The 23,672-nt window shown below is 52.3% G+C and overlaps 1 protein-coding gene across 2 annotated transcripts; it reads right to left on the bottom strand.

Annotated features, from left to right (window-relative positions):
• Positions 1–8,521: 8,521 nt before the first annotated feature.
• Positions 8,522–22,927, bottom strand: Ift27 (intraflagellar transport 27). Of its 2 annotated transcripts, XM_038343435.2 has the most exons (8): positions 22,607–22,927; positions 21,248–21,381; positions 17,048–17,127; positions 16,630–16,689; positions 15,571–15,630; positions 14,171–14,288; positions 13,244–13,353; positions 8,522–8,751 (listed from the first exon to the last, which is right to left on the bottom strand). In XM_038343435.2, exons 3-8 carry the CDS (start codon positions 17,090–17,092, stop codon positions 8,653–8,655), a joined length of 492 nt encoding a protein of 163 aa, XP_038199363.1. In that variant the 5' UTR covers positions 17,093–17,127; positions 21,248–21,381; positions 22,607–22,927; the 3' UTR covers positions 8,522–8,652. The 2 variants fall into 2 exon arrangements, with proteins under 2 accessions (XP_038199363.1, XP_038199362.1); XM_038343434.2 differs by lacking the exon at positions 21,248–21,381.
• Positions 22,928–23,672: the final 745 nt, after the last annotated feature.

Raw genomic sequence — 23,672 nt, 5'->3', positions numbered from 1 at the left:
CAGCCAGCTTTTGTTTAACTGGATCCTTGTTCATGAAACTTGGCCTCTGCATAACACCCCCTCCCTTTTATTAAAAAAAAACTGGGTCTCAGTACTTAGCCCAGGCTAGCCTCATACATGCTGGGATTATAGGCATGTGCCAGCCTTGTAGGCTTGGAACCTTCCTTTTGTACCAGTTTGAAGTTCCCATGATCTGGGCACTATGTGATTTTTAACTCATGCTTCTTAGTGCACTTGTTGCAGTACTGGGGGTGGAGCCCTGGGTCTTGCTCCCTTTTTCTACCCTTGAGCTGCAGTCCCAGGCTGCAGCACCAGAGACAATCCGCTCTCCATTTTCTGTGTGTGGAGCAAGGCCTCAAATATATCTTCCTTCATGCTTGAAATAGAGTTTAGCTTTTAAAGCTAGAGAGAAAAGGAGGAGGGGAAGGAGGACAGGAAGGAGAAGGAGGAAGGCTAGGAGAAGGTGGCAGCAATGGCGGACAGGCATGCAGAGGCAGTGATGTCCCTAGTGGGCACCTGCCATTTCTCTGCCCTTCGTTGTGTCTCAGGTCAGAGAGACCTGGCCTGGGCTCTGGGGTCCTCTGTGGTCAGCTCCCTCAGCTCTCAGATCCACCTTCTAGGCTGCGGGGCAGTGCAAGGGAACTGGGTAGCAACCAGGGCAGAGCTGTGGCAGTTCAGGTTTCGGCCACGGCATCTGTGGCTGGCTGCTCTCCGTTCTGAAGAAGCAGCTAATTGGAACAGAGCAGAGAGTCTTCTCCACTCAGGCTTTGTTCTCGGTCTCCACTGAACCTTCGCTTTAGGATTTAATCAGTCACAGTTGCCAGGGGGCTGTGCCCCGGGGCTGTCCCTGCACCCTGCTGCCTGGTCAGATTGGCTTCTGTCTGGGGACTCCCCTGGGCTACTCAGCCCAGGCCCCTCTTTCTCTGCCTGTTCCTTCCTTCCCTTCAATTGTCATTAACAAGTGCATGCTGTCCAGGGTGCTGCTCCCTGCTGCTGGGAGTGTGAATCAGTGCTGGTCCCCTGGAGGACAGCTTGTCACGTGCTATTAAGAGCTTAAAAAACAGGCAGGCTTTGACCTGGAAAGTCCCCTTCTAGGAATCCATCCTGTAGACATCACCAGACGGGGGTCTTGCTGCTATGGGCAATGTATAGACATTGCCTGGGTGCGTTGTAAAAGCGACAATCTAGTGATGTAAGTGGAGGATTACTGGAAAAGGTCAAGTTAAGAGCAAACTGGAAGGGAACCTTGGAGGTCACAGGGAATGCGGACTTTGGGCAGATGCACTCAAGGAATCACGGCTGACTTCACTGGCGATGTTAATGACCATGTGCTGGCAGGGTTGGTATTCCACTGAAACCTTGTAACAAGAGGAGCAAGGTAGTCCAGAGCTGCGGGCGAGGACTAGGAATGCCCACTCAGCTGTAGGGCACTAGTAAACTCTGCGTGTCCTCTTGCTGTGTATGTAAATGTGTGGTGTGTGTGTGTGTGTGTGTGTGTGTGTGTGTGTGTGAGACTGCAAAAGGGCCAGGGGACATAACTCTCAGGAGTATAGGGCCTTCTAGTGTGTACCAGGCCCTGTGTTCAAACCTTAGTACTGGAGAAATCTATCTATCTATCTATCTATCTATCTATCTATCTATCTATCTATCTATCTATCTATCATCTATCTATCTATCTATCTATCTATCATCTATCTATCTATCTATCTATCTTCTATCATCTATCTATATATCAATCATCTATCTATCTATCATCTATCCATCTATCTAGCAAGTGAGTGATCAAGTGAGAGAGCAAACATGAAATCTGTGTATGTGTGCACACATGCGTGTGTGCCAGAGGTTACTTTCAGGTACCTTTCTCAGGAGTTGATTCTCCATCTTAGATTTGGAACAGGGTCTCTTGCTCACTGATTAGAACACAACTGATTGGCCAGTGAACTCATTGGTTGGCCAATCAGCCTCAGGGATCCATCTGTCTCCACCACTCTGCATTCCCTTGCTTCTGGGCGCACAATTGTTCCTGGCTGTTTACATGGGTGCTGGGGGTCTGAACGCGGGTCCTCGTGCTTGTAAGCACTCTACTGATGGAGCCATCCTTCAGCTTCTGTCTTCTGACCTGAAATCATGTCTACGAGATACTCTTAAGTCAACTGGGTATGGTACCACAGATCTGTAGTCTTAGAATTTGGGAGGTTGAGGCAAGAAGACCTTGAATGCAAGGCCAACCTGGGCTACGCAGAGAAGAAAACAAACAGAAGACACTGCTAAGTGAAAAGGGCCACATTCCCAACAGCAGTGACACAGCTTCTTTTTAAATTGTTGTGATTCCAAATCTGTACATATTTTACACAAACCACTGGCCTGTGCTGTGCGTGTCTGTCTCTGAGTGGCGGGGTTTGAAGAGCTTCCAGTTTTTTCCATCTACACCTTCAGTAGCTTCTGTCTCTCTTTTTACCTCTGGCAGAATCTTGCTATGGCCTGGTAGTCACTATGTAGCTCAGGCTGGCTTCAAACTTACAGCAATTCTCCTGTCTCAGCCTCCTGATTGCAGACATACATTGTCACAGCTGGCTTCTTTTCTTCTTTTTCTAGTTACATGTGCATTCATGCTTATAAACAAGCAATAAATAGCACTGAAAATGTTAGTGTTTCCTCTAAGATTGTACTGTCTAAATGGAGGCTGTTTATATCCGAATAAATTCACAAACATTGGTGAAGCTGATGATACTCTTGTTTGATCGACAGGGAAGCTAAGGATCAGAGAGGGTAAGTACCTAGTCTAAGAACACCCAGACACAATCCTAACCCCTCTGTAGGAAAAGTGGTTGCTTTGTTCATCAATCCTCAGTGGCTTCTACCTCGAGGACAGAGTCCCAGCACAGCAGACCACCACAGGCTGTGCTCTCCTGGTCTCCGACCCCAAGTTCCTCTCCAATCTCCCCCCACCGTCACCCGCAGTCACTTGAGTAATGGCTTTGGTGAGAACTGGCTTTGCTCTCCAATCACAGGCGGGAGGCGAAAATTGCCTGTTCAATATTTTCTCCTAATGAGTCTCCGCACTCCTGTCGCCTTTTAGGACGGAGGCAAGCTCTCTGCCTCCGCCATCCTCATATCTATCAGCTCTGTTTACCTGCGGGGTGGCAGAGGGAAGGAACAGCGTTATACATAAATATCATGAAATCCACCGAGGGCGGCAGGCAGAGCGCTTAATCCCACCTCTGTCACTAACAACTTACAATCTGAAGAAGTCACTCTCCCTCTGTTTTCTCTGTCTCTAAAGTAAATAGAGGGTAACACGCTTAAGAAAAGAAATCAATCGGTGTTCTGAAGAAAAAGGATGTGTGCGGGCAGGGGCGGCAGCTCCGCGTTAGACCGACATGCACTCCCTCTGTTCTGATGATGCTGGAGACGGTGAGACCTGTCCCATCTCCCCTGTCAGCCCTACAGGCACCCTGCTCCACCTCACCTGCCAGCTCTGTAGTGACACCTCCCGCCTTACCTCCAAGCATTTCTGTCTGTTCTCCTGCTCTCCTGGGCTGGTGTTCCAAAGCATGTCCAGGTGAGTCATTTCTGTTGAAGCCTTCCTTCCGGAAAGATCCAAAGTTTCTATTTTGGACAAAACAAGCTCCGTGTTCTTGTTTTACCCTCCCCCAAAGTCCACGCTACAGGCAGGCCCTGGTCTCACACCCTAGGGCCTTTGCCCGTGCTGTAATGTGTCTAGTACCAGCTATTTTCTGACCTCCAGACTTCGAGCTCCTTCAAGACCAGTCTTGGTTGTTCCTGATCCCCCACCATGTGAAAGCGTCTAACCGGAAACAAACACGGGGCCATGAGTACATGTGCAAGCCAAAGGGTGAAAATTCCCCCACAGATGTGATTTCGCACGTTCAGCAAGTCCCATCCTGGGAACAGCTCAATCTGTGCTGATGTCCATAGTGGGGCCAGGAAGTACTCACCTTCTTGCAGAGACCATGTAAACTAGGTACCTCACCCAACCACAGAATCCAGGTTGCTCCCCAGCATGGAATGGGGGGGGGGTCATACTGAGACACGGATCTTGAGGGTCTCCACCTGAAAGGAGCAGGACAGTTTCTGGGGGTGGTGGGAGTATCAATGTTTTTTTAATTGATTTTTATTGAGCTCTATATTTTTCTCTGCTCCCCTCCCTGCCTCTCCCCTCCCCCTTCAACCCTCCCCCAAGGTTCCCATGCTCCCAATTTACTCAGGAGATCTTGTCTTTTTCTACTTTCTACTTCCCATGTAGATTAGATCTATGTAAGTCTCTCTTAGTGTCTGCATTGTTGTCTAAGTTCTCTGGGATTGTGGTTTGTAGGCTGGTTTTCTTTGCTTTATGTTTAAAAACCACCTATGAGTGAGTACATGTGATAATTGTCTTTCTCTGTCTGGGTTACTTCACTGTGTCAAGGATTTTTATACAGGGAAAGAGTTTTATGCTTTTGAACATTGGCTCCAAGACATGACTCCCACTTGTGTGGCCTCCCCAGCCCTCTCTGTGGGAGGAAAAGAAATAGCCAAGTCTTAGAATTTCGCCCAGCTGGTTGAGTGCTTGCTTAGCATGCACACAGCCTTGAGTTTGACCTAATAGATTGCACACATTGGCATACACCTGTAATCCCAGCACCCTGGAGGTCAAGGCAGGAGGGTCAGAAATTCAGAGTCATCTTCAACTACATGGCAAGTTTGAGGTCAGCTTGGGTTACATGAACCCTTGTCTCAACAATAACATAAGGGGTAGCCAAGGGCATTGTTGCTGGCCAGCTTCATGGAGCCTCAGGCCATGTGCCATAGAATAGGAGGGCCATAGGCAGAGCCCTCTCCTCAGTCCCTGGGCTGTTGTGCGTTCCTGCGGCTGTCTTAGGAGACTCCAGCTGGGTACTCCGTGCATCCCTCAGAGGTTAGAAGCCCTGACTCTACAGCCTGCTGGCAATTGTAGGGCAGAAACTGCGCCCATGCACACGTCTCCTGCTCACCTGACTGAGTCCCTGTCCTGACCACTTCATCAGGAAGGCTCCATCTCTCTGGGTGGCCTAGGACCTATGTTTCAAGGATGCCAGTGGCTTTATCCACTTTTAAATACAGCTTCAATGTCACCTTGATGGTGAGGTCTTCTCTGGCCTGCCCATTTCATATTACAACCCTCACCCTGGCTCTGCATGGCCTCTGTTCTCCCTTGCTCTCCTGGGCTCTGACAGCAGGTACTATGAGCCTACTTCATCCAACCCCTCTCCCATCCCACTGGAACATAAGCCCCGAGCACAGGCATCACTTACTGGAGCGGGGTGGTGTGCAGTGGGTGCTCACACACGTTCAGGACACAATTCCTGGAGCTGGGGGACAGTCCACTCAGCAAAAACGCTTACTGTGCAAGTATGAGGACCTGAGTTCATGTCCCAGAACTGACGTAAAGACCAGCTATGGATGCAGACATCTGTGACCACAGTGCTGCTGGGGCAGGGGTAGGTGTGACAAGTGAGACAGGCGGATAGCCAAGCTGCTGGCTGGGCAGTCTGGCTTAATCTGTGAGCTCCAGGTTCAGTGAGAGACCCCATCCCAAAATAAGGCGGACAAGGACGTCTTCCCCCCATTCCCACCCTATACCCACAGTTACAGGGTGAATGTCTGTCCACAGAGGACCAGTCTTCAAAGGGGATAAACCACTTGCCAGGCACCAGGAAGGCAGAAGAGCCACACTGTTTCTCTCTCTCTTTTTCTTTCTTTCTTTCTTTCTTTCTTTCTTTCTTCCTTCCTTCCTTCCTTCCTTCCTTCCTTCCTTCCTTCTTTCTTTCTTTCTTTCTTTCTTTCTCTTTCTTTTTTAAATTTTATTTTATTTGGTTAACATTTTTTTATTTATTTTTCATACTGACTACAGTTTCCCCTCCCATCTTTCCTCCCAATCTCTCCCTCCCACTCCCATCTCCTCCTCTTCCCATCCACTCCTTCTCTGCCTCCATTTAGAAAGGGGCAGGACTGTCATGAGCTTGAAGCCACACTGTTTCTTCTGACTTCTGTTGCCCTGGAATCGGACCCGTGTTCCTCTCACCACAAGCCCCTGCTAACCTGCTTCCTTCGCTTCCTCAGCACCCCTAGACTAATCTTCACTGGCCTGAGGTTCTTCCCCCACTGGAAGTCTTCGGAGCCTTTGCACCTTCCATCCTCCACTGCCCATGACTGTACCCCAAGATAGGCTTGTGCAGATTGACCTCAGTTCTAAAGCTCCTCTCCTTAGGGTCCCATCTAACCCAGCCCACTCCCCTAATTTCCAGCTACCACAGTTTCCGTGTTTCAAGTTTTTCATGTTTCCATCTGTACTGTCTGAAAGGTCTTATTTACCGGTAGAACCAGTTTGCCAGGGAATCTAGCCCCATGGGCTCAATACCCAAGCTCTGAGCCTTCTCTATCCATTAAAGCCAGCCTGCTCTCCCTTCCTGCTGCGTTCGCCAAGGCTCCTCCGCGTGGTCAGGCACGCTCGCTCATTATGCCTTAGATCAGCCAATTTGAAGCTTGTGAATCTGTTCAAATCTCTTCCCAGGAAGGGGTGGGAAATGTGCACTCTTTCTTTCTCTCTCTGGGGTGCCATGGAAGGAGTGGCATACTCCCCAAGGACCCCTCTCGGTTTGGTTTTGTCTGCTGTATTCTCTGTGGATTTGGTGCATATGTGCCCTTCAGTGGTGGGAGGCAGCCATGACCCTTCTAGCTGTCAGCTGAACAGTCCCCCTGCCCCTTTCCAGGTAGGACACAGCTTTTGCTCAGGGCCACCTGGCTTACACATAGCCTCTTTCCAAATGTCTCCATCAGAGCTCTCTGCAAGGTCCCTGGTGTTCTTGGAAGCAGATGCCTCCCCATGAGTCCCCAGAGAGGCAAACCAACTGCAGGGACACTTCCCGGGCTCCTGCAAGGGCACCAGCACCTAGACTTCAGTTGGCACCAGCTCTGCAGCCTCTCTGGCCTCCAGCTGGGGAGCCCAGTGCCAGTACCTCTTACTGGCAGTGCCCTTAGCTGCAGTGCTCTCTGGGGGCTTCCCTCACTAGGTTCCGAGGATGAAGAGAGGTGGCATCATTAATTCTACTTTGGTCACCTTGATCTCATGGAAGGGTAGAGTGGGAAGCAGAGGGGTCAGAGGTGGCTGAGGGCAGCCACTGAGACAAGTGACCTTTAGGACATGGTTTCTGTGGCACAGGATCTCAGGGATAGATTCAGGCCCCCCCCCTCCCCCGAACCAGTTTTAGGACGATGGAAAATGCTTCCTGCTCTTTCTTTGGTTGTACACTGAGGACCTGCCGTAGCCTGGATTGCTAGTGTCTAGACATGTGCCTGGCCTGCAGTCGCCCCTCAGCTGTGGTGTTTTGAAGAGACACAGTTAGTTGTCAGCCTGTAGTGGTCATAGCTGGTGCATGCTAAGGAGTCAGGACATGAGGAACGGAGATGTGAGGGTTTAGTGCTGGCCGCTGCTCTGTGCCCGGATGCCCTGCACACAGTTGTTTCTCCTTCCTGTGACCTTGGCAAGCAGCCTGACCTTCACCCTCTGCAGGCAGTGTGGCCTCCACAGCTCCTGCCAAGCTCAGGGGGAGGGAGGAGGGGAGTGAGGGAGCTGCTGGCTCTGGAGTTGAGCGTTCTGGCTCTGCTGCCCCTTGGCTAAGCTTAATTTTCTCCTTCCAACTTGTCATTTGTAAAAGTGGGGTATTAACAGACTCCATGCTGTAAGGACAGAATTGGTGGGTACATGTAATGCGCTTAGCCCATGGAGAGACGTGGTGGGTCACCAGCCGTAACCAGAGCTATTCCATCATGGCCATTTTCACAAGGACACAGCAGGGGCTGTACGCCCCTACCTGATATGATGCTCTCCCAAAACGTAGAGATATGGGGACAGGGGTGACAAAGTCCTGTGGGCCAGGGGGTCACTGGGGAAGTGGGGGTCCCCAGGAAAGAGTGACAATTCTAGGAGGCCTCAGGGGTCAGACTGTAGCCATAGCCCTGGTGTGGACAGGCCTTCATCGGGGAGCGAAGGGTGAAGTGGTATTTCAGAAGAATGAATGTGGGCACCAACAGCGTGGAAAGTGGTCCAGCTCCATGCAGAGGGAGGCGCAGCTGACCAGCTTCTGAGTGGAGAGGTGGCCATTACAGGAAGTGGCCAGCTCTCAGGTGTCTGTACACTCGGTTCCCGGCAGCATAACTGGGAGAGGTTGGCTAAACCCCAAGCTGAGCAGTGGGCATGAGGAGGGGTCACTGCTTTCCTTGGAACAGTAGTCCTCCCAAGGGGGCGTGGTATCTGGGGATCCTCCAGTCAGGGGTGCTTCTGTGTCCCGGTGCTGCGGTAGCTCACAGGTCCTGCCAAACCAACCTAGGGTTTGCCTTCTCTACTGACGGCTTATAGGGGACCTGCAGAGCAGGGAGGCCCTATACATGGAGGGCAGAAACGGGCCAGGGTGCCCTGCCACTGGCCAGTGCAGCAGTGGTTAAAGGCATAGCCCCAACTAAGAACAGAAGCAACTGCTACTCATTTTCCTCATTTTATTCAAAGCTGTGGTGGATATTTGAGAAGTACCAGGCAAGTCCATCTTCTGTGTTCTGGAGAGATGAAGGTTTGCTGGGCTCACAGCAGCCCAGCCCAGCCAGTCCACTCTACATTCACACCAGGGTATGGAACATGTCCACCTTCTCCCGGTACAGCTGGTGGAACTGCTTGGCCAGACAGTGGAATGGGGCTTCATAATTGTCCATCTCCTTCTGTAAGAATTGAGAGGGTGTGAGTTTAGTCTGGGGAAGCTGGCCCCTACCCGAGGTATCGCTCCCTTCGGGCTCCCGACACCTGGCGTCGGGGACAGCTGCCGTCACAGTGAAGATTTATGGGGAAACAAAGCTAAAAGGAACACAGTGACAGCTGCGTGGCATGTGAGCCATGGAGCCAGGGTCAGGGCTGAAGTCTATCCGTAGAGCCTTCCTTGTGGCCACTAGGTTCTGTGTGGAGGACAAGAAGGTGAATCCACTTACTTAGCTCTGACAAAGGTTCAAAGGCCAAAGCAAAACAGCAGACAGATGTGTTCTAGCAGAGATTCTGCCCAGAGCCGCCTCCAGGTGAGAAGAAGAGGAGGACTACAAAGGCCACAGGGCACAGCCCAGCCAGGATAGGCACAGCACACACAAACCCCTACCCGAGATGCCAGGCTGCAACAGGGACCTTCTACTCCAGGGACCGGTAGGGCCGTTGGGGAGAAAGGGGACATGGTGGGGACACAGGGCCAATGGGATCAGTTTGTTTTTAAGGAATACGCTGGGACTTCTGGGATGGTGCCAGATTCCAAAAAGAACACACAGCTCCTCCCCTGGGGATGGGAAGGTGCAGAGATGGCTCTAGGCTGGAGGATTAACATTTTTCCTCACCCCTGAGCCCTGGGTAGCCCTGACTGAGCGGGACATGAATGCTCGCTTCTCATGACTAAAGGTGACCAGAACACATGTCTATTTTCCAGAGGAGTGGAAAAACGAAGGAGCTTATCTTAGGTTACAGTGACAGGGTCTCCAAGAGGAGGTCAGAGGGGTCATCAGAACGAAGGGCACCATCCTGACACCATGGCCACTAACCACTTGCAATGTGGGTGCCTATTTTGTTTGTTTGCTTTTGTCTTTCCTGTCTCCTGAGTTTTGTTTTGTTTTGTTTTTTTAAACTGGATCTAATGTTGCAACACCAGAGGACCCAACATAGGAACCTGGCTCTCAGATAACTTTTATATGTTTCATGAGATAAGGTCTCCTGTAACTTTGGCTGGCCTCAAACTCACTATAGCTAAGGCTGACCATGGATTTTGATCTCCCTGCTTCTACCTCTGGAGTTTTGGGATTATAGGGTGTTCAACAGTGCGAATTCAGAGTGCCATGCACTAGATAAGCCCTTTCCAGAGTTACATCCCTAGCCACCACCATCATCACTACCACCATCATCACTACCACCATCACCACCACCATCACTGCCATCACCACCACCATCATCATCACCATCATCATCACCACCACTATCACCATCATCACCACCATCACCACCACCACCACCACCATCATCACCATCATTATCATCACCACCAGCATGATCACCACCATTATCATCAGTTTAAGATAGGGTCTTGCTATGAAGTCCATGCTGGCCTTAAATACTTTATCTTCCCTCTTCAGTCTCCTGAGCGGTAGAATTACAGTTACACACCACCACACCATCTAGGTATTTTTAAAAACAAAGTGGCAGAGAGAACCCACCACACTGCAGACAGGAGATGCAGCTAAGAGCGTATAAGGGCCTGCTGGAAAGCTTTTCTGTGGCTGTCAAAGGCACAGCAGAGCGTAAGATGAGGCCCTGAAGTGTCCCTGATGGAATGGGAGGAATATCAGAGAAGCTGGTGTGTCTGCACTTTACAGAGGAGTGATGAGACCAGAGGGTGGAGTGGCCCAGCTGGACAGTGCGTCCTGCTCTCAGGCTGGAGAGAACCGTACCAGTCCCGGGGAGAGAGCTGCCTGGACCACACAGCGAGGGAGAAGCAAGTGCAATCAGGGGGAGCTGTTGGCTAAGAAAAAACAGGGCTCAATGCCAAGAGTGTGCTGGGAGCCCAGCGAGCACCTGCTAAGGAGTCAGCCTCACCTCTGCTTGTGTGGCCATCGTGTCCCAGGCAGTCAATGTCACTGAGTAACACCCCCAAAGTGTCCTTAAGCGCCGAGTGGAGGGAGGGGGGCCTAGGAAGTCTTAAGGGAGGGCTTCTAGCCGAAGTCAGAAGCTCTCCAAAGCACAAGCCGGGAGAGCCCATCATAAAACTTAAGGAATTCAATGCCCAGGAGCCTCGGCAGACACCATGGAGTGCTTGGAAGTAGATGGAAATTGAACTATTTTCCAAATGCATTAAGGGGGCTGCCAGCAACAGAAGCCCTTTTAGCCAATGACTGATTATCATCTTGCTCAGTTTGGACACTGACAGAGCAGGCTATTGAGAGATGACGTCTGGGGTAGGCCCAGACTAGCCCTTGGTTTGACTCAGAATTGTCACCAAGAGCCTGCAAGCAGGTCCCGTGAGGAGGTCAAGGGTGCACACTCCTTCTGGAAGACCTGAAGCGCTCCCGTCTCCCTGGGCAGGGCTGCGTCCTGCCTAGTGCTATTCTTCCTTAGCTGTGCAACGGGGAAGAGAAACATAACCTCTCTGGTCTGTCTGCTAACTGAACAACAGAGACAGGAGCAGCTGCCTTTGTCGGGCACCTCCAGAACACAAAAGGTAATCTACACAATCAAATGGCAGGCAGGCCCTCAGCTGCCTGGGAGGGTACGCCCCCCAATAGAGACATAAACTTGGCCTTGCTCTTGCATTCTATGTATAATCTCACCTCAGTGATAAACAATGGGTTTGATTTCAGTCTAGAAAATTCTTTACACTTTGTTCAAAGAAGTTCTTATTGACTTTTTGGGGGGCCTGAAATGCCAGTCATGGAGGGGTGTTTAAGAGCCAAAGGGCATGGAGGTTTCCCCTCCAGGCTGCAGCACTTCGGAAGAAGCGAGGAGGAGATGGCTTGGCAGCATCTCAAACTACATTGGGTTACGTTCCCTTTTTAATTACAGCTTTCTTAGCCGATCCGCCAGTGGCGCTCCTGTTAGCAGCAACTCAGGGGGGACTAGTTAACTCGCACAGTTAATACCAAGTGCTCAACCGCAGCCTCTTCAAGCAGGATTTATACGCATCCTCTGACACCTGCACAGAGCTGACCGGTAGCCTTGGGTGACTGATGTGTTCGGACAGATTTTAATTTCTGGGAAATATGGGTGTTGGGGGGAGGAGATGGTGACTGATGAAGGCAGAGGGGGAGGGAACGGGGAGTTATGGGTATGCAGCTCACTTCTCACTTAAAGGTGCATGACACAGCATAGCCAGGGAGACCTGTGCAGTGCGAGCTCTCATTTGAACGTCATTAATCTAGGATTGCGATAACTGGACTCAAGGCAGGGGTAACATCCATCTCTGTACCAGCCATTGGCTCTAGGGTTTCGTAAGTAGTAATAGCATAAACACCATTTTAGGGAATCATTTCTGTTTTAAAAAGCTAGCAAGCACGCTGAGTGTTTACTCAGTTAGACTGGACATTGTGTTGAGTGTCTTACATTCCCGCATGTGACAATCAGCAAAGGGTAGGTTCCTATTCCCATTTTACAGGTGAGGAGCCTGAGGCCCCACAGTGGACATCCCATTCCCGGGGGGCCCAGAGCCTGATCAGCTCCATGTTGCTGGAAGGCAGAACACATGCCCTGAAGGCTATGCTTTGGCTGGGGAAGTGTGCCAGGGGGGGACACCAGAGATGTCTACATCCACATGGCAACAGAGTGGTAGCACAGGCTGTTCTGTAGGTGTGAGAGAGCCTGCGGCTGGAGGAGGTGACACCAGGGTACGCACTACCCCCACTGACTTCTTTGGAAAGACAAAGCATTGGGCCTAGAGACCTCAAAGTTAGACCTCACACAACGGAGCCACTGCAGGTCTAAGGACTCTTCAATGATGCTCCTGAGGGAGGGCCGTGGATTCTGAGAGACACTGGTGTCCGGGCTATCTGCATGCCTGTGCTGGGAGGCTCAGAACAGGTATGTGGTGTGGCCAGAATCCCGTGTCCAGAAGCCATAACTTTTAATGCTCCAAACGTAAGAAGGTGTGCCACTGTGCTGGACAGCCCTGGTGATGCCAGGGAACCGTCTCTCACTGCAGGAGGGCTCTCACATCAGAGAAGATGCTAGATGCTCCTATAGGGCGGGAAGCTGGGGGTCTGGGGGTTGGGTATACCCTGGTCATGTTGGCCTGGGCTAGTCAGTTTTCACTCCAGTGCTGAATTGGGGGCAGGACAACTCCTGTCTCACAGAGTTATCAGGGAGGCTGCACTGAAGCCGAGAGCCGACAGCACCGTGTGCTTCAGCAGCTCTCACGGAGTTCAAAGGTCAGGGAGATGGCACACCTTCCACTCCAAAGTCTTTCTGAAATGCACACAGCCTTGCCTAGGGTGGCTATCTGCCCTGCTTCCTGGTGCCACACAGAAGACTCTCACGATACACACTGACCATTCTGGGTGGAATGGCAGCATTTTGGGTGGAACGCCAAGATTTAGATTTGCACCTGGGAGCACAACCACTACACGCATCTGGGGTCATGAACAAATCGCCAGCACAGAGCTCCCCCAGATTAGTGGCTCAGAGGGTGGGGGTACTCACCACAGACGTTTCAAAGAATTCCAGGCCTTGGCCCAGTGCCCACGCCTGGGCCTGCGCAGAATCCACTGTTCGTCGGCCAACCAGGTCAGTCTTAGTCCCCACTAAAACACCTGCTCAAAAGGAATAACCACAATATTGTGATTTGAAGGGGCAGGATGGGAGGCCAGCTGCAAAGAGGGGCATGTGAAACATCAGGTGACAGAGCTGACCACTTGAGGTGGCATGTACCAGTACAGTTGTCCCCAAGGGCCAGAGGACAGGTTGGCTTAGCTGTGCACAAGCAGCTCAGAGTTCTCTCGTGGCTTCAACTATATCTACGTTCCTCATCTCCTTGGGGCTGTAAGCGCCAGGCAGTTTAGAAGAGCATTTGTGACAATTCCCGGCACATGGAACCAACATCAGACATGGTCATTAATGCTAATCTTGGGCCTGGGCTCGGAGTCAGGGACTCAGGTAATTGAGCTCCGTTCCCAGCTGCCTCAGCTGCGCTAATTTCTCAGCCCGTCTCTGGAGGCTGCTTTCCCCGGCCTCTAATGAGGAGAATTTGTTGATCTCACACAGGGATGAGAAAGAAACTGATTTAAGGCATGCAGAAGTGACAACAGAGCTGGAATGTAACTTGTGCCCTGCGTACTGGGTAAAATGAGAGATTCCTCCCCGGAGTTTGCGTTCTGGAAACATCAATTCAGAATGCACCACCCTTCCTTCTTATTATCCAAACTCTCAGAGCACTTCCTGGTGGGTGGCACTGTCTCCCCACCCCAGGCTTAGGGAGGCAGAGCAAGGGCACAGTGAAGGACGTTGAGGTCAAAGATTCAGAGATTCAGGCCCCTGTCCTACTCCCACAGTGGTGTGTGTAGTGACCTGAAGCCCTTGGGCTGAAGGGACAGAGGCACTGCTGGGCAGGGGGCTATCCGCAGTTCCTACCTGGGAGGAAGGTACCCGGAGTCTGGGCCCGAACCTTCTCAAGCCACTTGGTGCAGCTGTTGAAGGACTGCTCATTGGTCACATCATAGACGAGACACAGGACGTTGGGGCTCTCCCACTAAGCAGGGGACAGGAAAAGAACATTTCAGGGATGTAACAGGGACTCTTGGATGTGGCATTCAGGGAGGTGGATGAGAGAGGAATGTGAGCTAGGAAACTGTCACACTCACAGAGAGCCGCTGTTCAGCACAGAATGAATGGAGGCCAGGCTCAGTGGCACTAGTAAAGCGAGCTGGAACCTGGGTGAGCAGTAACTGCCAGGCACCTCTCGCTGGGGCTGCAAGTGAATCACTGCAATGCCCAGGGTAGGGCTGTCTGGGAGAGTCTTTGCAGCTGGAGAAAACAACTCAGAGAGGACGATAACTGGCCTTGGATGACAGGCTCAAGGGATGGCCAGGAGATGGGGACAGGGCTGTTTTCCACCCAGAAGCCCACTCTTGTCCACTACGGTTCTGCTAACTCACACATCATAGATCTATGAGAACCCACCACTACAAGGCTACAGTGTTCTCCCACACTGCGGGCCACAAAGGGTGATGTCGGTTCCTTCACTGTCTAGTCCCTGATGTGTCTGCCTGCATCTTCTTCATAATGGTGGGCTTTTCACTTGCAGACTAGTGAAAACTTGGGACCACTGTTGGCTTCTCCCAGGGTGTTGCCATCAGCCCTAATGCACACTACACTAACACCTGGAGGGGACTCTGTCACCTGGAGGGAGCTGGGGTTCCACAGGGACTTTTGGCCTAGGAGTCCTTAAATATCCTGCTGCCAGCCCATGATGCGGTCACAGGATGCCCCTGCCTGGGCTGTGGGCTCTCCCTCTGGTGCACAGGCTCTGGGTACCACCTCCCTATACAATTAGGCCCTGCTCTGACCTTGTGGGCCTGCAGAGTCCTATGTTCTGGAGAGCTTGGCAGAACAAGGCCAATGCAATAACCCTTCTTGGTGTGGGAGAAGGGGCAGAGCCTATTTTCTGGCTGTAGGCCTCCCTAGAGGGGAAGGAATCAGTGATCCTGTACTGGGAGGTCAGGGAGGGCTGTAAGACTCCCCCCCCCCCCCCCCCGCCCAGAAGGGGCTGTTCAGAAATAGCAGGCTAGAGAGGGGTTCAAGGACAGATCAGTTCCTGGCACATTCCAGAGCAGGGCGTGGCCATATTGAGCAAGCAAGAACGCTTACTTGTCAAGGGCCCAAAGCCCCAGCTTGGAGGGATGCCCCTCAGAGGATCCTGCCTGGCTACTTCTGATGGCCCAGAGTATCCCTTTGGGGAGTGCCACTGGAGGAAGGGCTGAGGAGAAGGGGATGGTGGATGTGGGGGCAGGAAGAAACAACACATTACTTGCCAATTTATCCAGCATTTCAGAGAACAGCTCCTTGCCGGCAGAGTCAAAAATGAAGAGTTCCTGGGACCAGAAAAGTGCATCTCAGACATGGACACGGCAAGAGTCAAGTCAAGGTTTCTCACCAGCTCTCTGTGGACCTGGCTCAACAGCAGACAGAGCAAACATGCCATGCGCATGGGTGCTTTCACACACGCTCTGCCTCCTCTGAGTCCCAGAGAGACAGCGAGCACAGTCCAGAGTGCCCGAAGGGCAGAGGCATAGCTTCCACCCACCTGGCATCGTGACCTGGCTCACCTTTCCCAACCCCAAGCACAAACATCGCAGGGGCAGGCTGACTGCCCACCTGGCGGGCCAGAACACTAAGCAGGCTGACAAGTGTTCTGGTGTCCAGAAGGCCACTCTGTACTCTGTTAACCAAATGGATTCTCAGATCACATAAGGATTCCTGATAAAGGAGGTCACGGAGGAAGCCTGGGGACGGCGTGTAAAGTAGGGCAGCCTGTCACCGCTCTGCGATGGTGAACATGTACTCTGGACACAAGGCACCCAGCCTTCCCAGCCCAGGTGGAAACTGTCCACAATGCTGCTGCTTGAGCCTAGTACCCCGTGGTCCCTGAGCCCCCTCCTGGTGCAGTCCCTTCTGCCTGGCTCTGAACCCCCAGCAGGCAGTGCTGTCTGCTCCTTGGCCTGCCCTGTACAGTGGCTCCAGTCTCAGGCTTTCTTGTGGTATCAGGGATGCCCATGTCTTTCATTTTGCTCAGGGTTCTCCTTAAGGACCCCAGTGAGTGCTATAGACCCTCTCTCTGGGAGCAGCTACACAAACATGGCATTGTGCCGTTCACCCTCAAGAGTTGTGGGGTCTCTGGAGGGATCCTGTTAAGAACTCAGACAAAAGACACCAAGTTCTTTTGGTAAGGCCTACATCCCAACCCTCCCCTCCCTCCTCAGACCTTCCCTCAAAGATGCCCTCCCTATGTCATTGCTCCATGTCCCTTGCAGGGAGGGCCCCCTGGCCCACAGGAGAAGCCCCAAGCGCCCTGGTTTCAGGCCACCACTCACCACACTGTCATTTGTGTCAAGAACTGGCACTGTCTTCACCACCAAATCCACACCTGTTGTCTGCAGGGGACACCAAGATCATGGGCATTAGAGGGCCCCACAGTGGGGTGGCCCAGAACAAGGCAAGACCCCACCTCCCGGCAGAGAAATCCCAGCCAAGCAGAAGTCAGAGGCCCTGACAACCTCCCACTCCCAGACCTCCACTGCTCCTGGCAACTATGGCATCCTGGCCAGTCCCCTCAGGACACAGTCCTTTACTGGTGGCCAGGGGAAACTAGATCTCCATGTCACCATTTCCCTGTCTTTTCTTAGGTCTCTTAGGACATCGTCTGGGGATTTTGCTAAGTCATTCTCTCACGGTTAATGGTCATGTTTCTTTACATTGTGATCAGGAGGGGACTTTCCAGCCCCAGCTTACCAGAGTGTAGTTCTTCTGGAAATGGGTCCCGTCGCTGCGGAACATCTGCACCAGGGCTGTCTTGCCTACAGCTGGATCTCCTGAAGCCAGAGCAGAGGGACAGATATCACTCGGGTCCCATCAGGCCTGAGAGCCTTCTCCTACTCTAGAGGGCTTGACATGAAACCAGAAACTTCGCTGAGTTTTCAGAGTGTATGTCTGCAGCTCTTGTGATAAGCAGGGAGGTAGCCAGCAGGGTAACTGGTCCAGGAGACCCATCTTTAGAGCTTACCAAGGCCAGAATACAGCGCTATAAACCTCACAGTCCTGTCAACCGGAATGACCTAGCAGGTAACAGGGGTTAAGGAGGGTTCCAGAGCTCTGGCAACAGAAGTGACACTCTTCCACCAAGGCACACCCCATGGGAAAACCTGTCACTTTCAAACTCTAATTTACTCTAGAGTCTGGCCAGCAAAAAGGAGTGAGCAGCCAACTCATGACCCCACCTGGCCGAGCCACTGCCTGCCTGCATTCTCACACTGACAGTAAAGATGTCCGGAGGTTGCCTTCACTCTGCGAAAACTCATTTTCTTCTGCTTATTTTTTATTAACATTTCTTCTTTTATTTTATATACCGATCAGTTCCCTTCCTTCCTCTCCTTCTCCCCCCTCTTATCTACCCTCTCCCTATCTACCAACTTCTCCTCTGTCTCCACTCAGAAAGGAGCAGGCCTCCCATGGGCTTGAGCACAGCATGGCACATCAAGCTGAGGTAGGACCGAGTTCCTCCCCCTGCATTAAGGTTGGACAAGGTAATCCAGCATGGAGAACAGGTTCCCAAAAAGCCAGCTAAGCGCCAGGAACAGGCCCTGATCTCACTTCTAAGAGCCTGACAAACAGACCAAGCTACACAACTGTCACACACATGCAAAGGGCCTAGGTCGGTCCCATGCAGGCTCCCTAACTGTTGGTCCAGAGTCCATGTGCTACCACAATCTCAGGTCAGCTGTCTCTGCTGCTTCCTCCATCATGACATTGGTGAAAACTATTTTTTTTTCCAAGACAGGGTTTCTCTGTGTAGTCCTGGCTGCCCTGGAACTTACTTTGTAGGCCAGGCTGGCCTTGAACTCACTGAGATCTGCCTGCCTCTGCCTCCCAAGTAATGACATTAAAGGCGTGCACCATCATCACCCAGTGAAAACCCATTTTCAAGTGATGTACTTCATTTCATTGTGCTGGGTGAATGCTGAGTCATGGACTTAGGAGCATTCCCCTCCCGCCCCCCCGCCTGCATCTGCAGTCATATCCTATAGCCACCTGGCCCAGCTGGACTGAGCCCTTCCCAGTCTTTGTTCAATAAGCAGCTCCAGGAACTCGCACACCATAAAGATTCCTTGTCAGTTTTCAGGCCTAGGTCTGAGTCTTTTGCAAGATAAGAGGGAGTGGTTTTATAGCGAGTTCTGGTGCTGTCATGGGGATGGCTCAGGGGGCCTTGCCCCCTCCACTCTTCTACCTGTAGCCTTGACCTCTGCTGATCTGGCTGTTTTACACGTGCAGGGTTATCATTCCCATTGCCCAGGTGTTACTGGGCACCTGCTTTCTGTGTGCTAATGTCCCTGACCCTCAGGGACATCACCAGCACCCATCCTGGCATTTGGGACAATCTCTGTCTTCAGTCTCTTTCACAGTGGCTTCCTCTGTCTGCAGCTCCGGACACTGTTCCCTTTTGACTCCTCCCACCTGTCATTTTCTCTTGTGAGACAATTACATGACAACTGGTGTCTCGAGGTAGGAGACCTCTGCTAGAGCCAAGTGAGCCATTCAGGACTTGATTTCCTGCCATGGGTAGTCCTCTCTCCCTCACAGCTCCCTCTCATACCTCCCCTCCTGTGTTGCGCCCCCTACTGAAGTCACGGGTGAAGACAGCTTGTAGAAGCGAGGTAACCCTCTAGGATTTTTATGGTGCCTTGGTTTTCTAGGCTGGTCTGGCTGAGCATCCCAAATGCCACCTTGAGGCTCTTTGCACCATGGCCTCTCAGGGTCTGTGGGTCCCACCTACACCAGGGCAGACAGCCTAGCAATTCTTCCCCATGCCTTGCTGATGGCCCAGAAGGTAGTCAGTCACAAGCCTGACTCCCTGGGAGGAAATTGGCTCTTTCTCCCTGGGAAATTCCCCCACAGATTGGTTTTGGTTGATTTCGTGAGTCTTTCTGCTGACTGCCAGTCACCAGGGCTGGCAGCGAAGCTCCTGTGTGGGCTAGGAGGGATCCGAGCACGGGGAGGCGGGGGAGCTGATAAACACATTCTCAGAGCAACAGGATGACGAGTGAAAAGGCAGACAACTCAGCTGAGAAGCAGGGCATCCGAGGGAAGGAACATGAGAAACCTCGAGAGCCGGTGAGAGCCCACGTGGCTGCAGGGTGCAGGGTTCCCCGAAACCATGGCCATGGTGAGGCTTCCACTGTCTTCTTGCATTTTTGCTTGGCCCACAGCCAAGCATTTTGCTTCACCACAGACCTGAGTGACCTCACCGTCTACCCCAGTCTTCCTGCTCACCACACTACCACATATCCAGCCTCCTTGTTCCAGGTTATGAACACCACCACCTCCTGCATCCCACTGTCTTCTTCCTGGCTCTTCTATTCTGGGCTGTCTCTCAAGCCTACCTCCACCACCCACAGCTGTCCCGGGAGCTCATACATCATCTGCAGGACTGGGAGCTCCCTCATTGAGCTCTTCTCTGCTCAGTCCTGGAGACGATGATCCCCGCACCTGACTACCCCAGTGTCCTTGCCTCTGATATGCTGATTTGCCACCTATGTGACGGTCACCTATGGGAGTGTAGTTGTCACAAGGACACAGGCCCCACATTTGGCTTGAACCTGCTGAGAGGTCTCAAAACACAGAAATGGGCTGGGGGCACCTGACTCTGCAGCTGAGCTGAGTCCCCTGCCAGGGGAAATGGGTCCTGGTGACAATGTGGCACGCGGTGACGTTGCCCTAGGGTTGATGGAACTGACTGCTGTGCCAGCCAGGCTGTGTCCCTCCCCAGAGGCCTGCACCTAGCTCTGCGGGGTCCTTCGAACTCTGCACTACTGCTGTGTGTCCCAGAGCTTCTGCTGGCTGGCTGTCTTCACATGTCCAGAGCTGATTCTGCCATTACCGTTCCCCGACTCTCCTCGCCGCCAACTGCATCCCAACCCCATCAGGGTCACAGAACAGAACAGCCCTGAGTACCCTCCTTCACCCACAGCTGGCATCCCAGCTCTCTTCGGTCGACTTCTAGCTGACCATCCAACCATCTCCAATGGTCCCTTATAGAAAATCTGGACGGACGTACAATGCTTGTCCTTTTGTTCCCTGGACATATTCCAGTCCCCTCTCCAATCCAAGTCCAAAATCCTGTCCTTTCTAGGCAGATCTGAGTTGGCTTCTTGTGTGGCCTCTGAGGTCATCTGTCCCTCTGCTGTCTTTACCAGGGTGGTTATCCTACCAGATTCGTAGCAATGGAATGGATGCCAGGGCTACACTCCAGGGAAGCATGACTACTGCCCCACATCCCAAAAGGTTCATCACCAAAGGGGCAAAGATATGGGGCCAGACCCCAGCTCCACACTAACTGTGTGATATCAGGTCAGGTAGTTACGCTCTCTGTGCTCCCTTTGTTACATCTGTAAAATGGGCTAACGGTACCTACTTCATAGAATTGCTACAGTGTTAATGAGCCAGTGTGTCTCCTGCCTGGGACACAGTGTTGTTTGTTAAACAGATGAGACATAGGTGCATGGCCACTGTACCATTTTATCTCCCGCTGTCTCAAGTCACAGAAGCTGTACACTGAGGACCAGGTTGGAGTGGAGGCCAGGAGCCACTGCTGACTTTGGCTGGGCTGGAACCATGTGGCGGGCACAGTACCTGGATACAGTACCTGGGTCTGGACCCAGGGCAAGCATCTTCACAGTATGGGTCCTGCTGCCTCATCTTACATGAGGATGAGTGAGGGCTGGCTGGTGACTGTGAGGTCTCGCAAGAGACTTGCACAGAGGGTGTGACACAGAGTCGGCACATAGCAAGTCTCAGGAGAGTGGCTTATGACAAGAGCTTCTTGGTTTTTGAGAGCTCACCAGCTAAAGAGAAATGAGCAAAGAACAGCAGGCTGAGCCGCCCCCCACTTAAAAAAAGAAAGTTAACTTTAGAAAAACGAAGATGTCCCCAACTTACCCGTGCAGAAGCTGAACACTGTCCAAGGCAACAGAGCTGGGGAGAGGCCTGACCAAGGTCCTTTTGTTACACAACACTGCCTCCTCTGGCTCTCTGAGAACTAGAGGCGCTCTGGAGAGCCAGGGTTCCTTCTGCTGCAAAGGGCCTGAGTCAGGACTGTCACTCATCTTTCTGTGTGACCCTTTTCATTTTCAAATTAGAAAGGTCATCAAGGGTACTATCCTCTACTCTCAGTCTGTAGGATAAAGATCCAAAGACACTGCCCCACTCCCATGTTAACTTCTTGATTACAGAGAAGAATCATGGGCTGGTGTGGTCAGGTTAATTAAGGGAAGGCCACCCTTAAAGGTGGGGGGCACCGTTTTATACGCTGGAGCCCCCAACTGGAGAAAAAAGAGGGGACAGTGAACTGAGCAGCAGTGCTCATGGCTCTGCTTCCTGACTGGATGCAATGCCACCAGCCAGTCACTGGCCCTTGCCACTGCGCCTTCCCCACCATGATGGGCTGTCCCCCAGAACCATGAGCCCCAATAAGCTCTTCATCCTTTAAGATGCTGCCCGTCAAGTTTTGTTGTCCATAACAAGAAAAGTAGCCAACCAGACCAACCCAAGAACAGGCGGATCTGGGAATTCTGTGTACACCTTCACTTGGGGTTCACGCCCAGTGCCCCTAACACCACTCAGTGGTCATATCAGGATCACACGGAAACTACCCTGTTAGTGCTGTGGTAGTGAATAAAATACAGGTGCCTGGCACTCCCCGGTGGCCTATGCAGTTTGCTGCTGTTTAAGCCAGCCTACAAGCTAAGCACATGGTCTCATCCTCAATGTTGAACTGACCCGAGGCAAACCCACAGGTGCGGGTACCACGAACCCGCCTCACTCTGCACGGCTCTAGTTAATACTCATCCATGCTCGAGGCAATTGCACAGGCATGTCAGTCAACAATAACAAGATTCTTACTTTCTTACTTCTGGGGAAACTCCCAAATCCATATACTCTCAGCTGGGCAACACTGTAACCCCACTTCACCCCACCCCACCCCCGTCTTCCTGGTTATGGGGGGGGCGCACCGTCACTGACGCCTAGCTTTGGAGTACAGTCCCTGTGTGTACTATAAGTCTACTTGGTGATAGTGACCTCAAAATATGAGAGGGAGACAGGGAACACAACAGCTACAAGTGTGTTCTAGGGAGAGGGAGTAATCACGCCCCCCCCCCGCTTTCTGAAACCTGTCTATTGGTCACTGCAGGCATTCCTATGGGCGACAGACATTGGACACAATCGTGAACCAAAACTGCCTGAGTTAGGACGGCTCAGGCCCCCAGGAACACACGTTCGAGCGTATTTACTACTCACCTGCCAGGATGCATTTGGCTGCTAGCTTCACCATGGTAACCAGGCACTAGCAGGGATGGAGTTGGGGGTGAAAGAGGGTTAGGATTGGGGGCAGCTGATCCCAGGGCCTGAGACCGCGATGGTAGGAGGCACGGGCGTTAGGGTTGGGTGGACATTGGGCCTCAAGGTCCCAGGCAGCCTGCAGAGGTGCTGGCGGGGCGGGGTGGAGAGGAACCCGCTCCTAGCCCAGCCTTCCAGTCCAGGCCCCTGCCGTAGAGTTGGGACACAAACGACACTGGTCCCAAGAGTCGCGCCAAACAGGCTCCTGGCAACCATAACCAATCCGCCTCCTCCCTCCATGTGGCCCTCCGATTGGTTGCTGTCAAACGCTCGGCGGCTCCAGAGATCCAATAGAAGAAGGAGGTGGGGAAAACCGGCTTCCTTTGCCGGACGATGCGGGCAGAGGTTTCTGCCTTTAACTGCTCTCAGCTTGGTCAGTGGCTTCAGACGATGCCAATCACCGCTGCACACCTCCGAGGACGCAGCTGGAGGCGGGTATTAGTAAAGCTTTCTGATTGGCCAGAGCAATGGCTTGAACCATCGCGAAGAGTTCAGGGTTCTCTCACCCCTGTCTTCCTGGGAATGGGTTCGCCCACGTGGGGGCGGGGAGACGCCGCTGAAGCGGCGCCCGAGCAGTGGAGGAAGCAGCAGTCTCGAGAGCCCGGACCTAATGGTTCCTACCTCCGACCCCAGGTTCAACGGAGGGTCCACAGATCTAGCCCCTGTCTTATGTCCAGAAACAAAATGTCATCTTTGAAGCCCAAGTGTGTTATGCGCCTTAAAACCCGAAATAGCGGGAAGGGCAGGATGCGGAATGTCGAGGAAGAAGTTACAGTGTAGATAGAAGCTGGAAGGCCCGCTGTGCTTTAATTTTAAACGGGGCGATGCGGACAGCACGTTGCTTTTCACCTTCCAGAAGCCGGACAGGAGGAGGAATGTTCACAAAGAAATGATAAATGTTTGGGTTAGAGACATTTGCCCGGATGGAAAGTCATACAATGTATACATATGGTAAATAGAGATTTGT

This window comes from Arvicola amphibius, chromosome 9 (assembly GCF_903992535.2).
Source record: "Arvicola amphibius chromosome 9, mArvAmp1.2, whole genome shotgun sequence".
Lineage (NCBI taxonomy): Eukaryota > Metazoa > Chordata > Mammalia > Rodentia > Cricetidae > Arvicola > Arvicola amphibius.
The sequence above is the reverse complement of the archived record's forward strand: the minus strand, read 5'-3'. Positions and strand labels throughout refer to the sequence as shown.

Bases quoted from the DNA above. Each gene is read 5' to 3' on its own strand.
- Ift27 (XM_038343434.2), bottom strand. From the start codon at position 22,640: ATGGTGAAGCTAGCAGCCAAATGCATCCTGGCAG. The intron at 15,631-16,629 runs GTGAGTGGTGGC...TTCTGGTCCCAG, and splicing joins TTGACACAAATGACAGTGTG to GAACTCTTCATTTTTGACTC. The intron at 14,289-15,570 runs GCAAGTAATGTG...TCCCCTGCTTAG, and splicing joins CTGAAATGCTGGATAAATTG to TGGGAGAGCCCCAACGTCCT.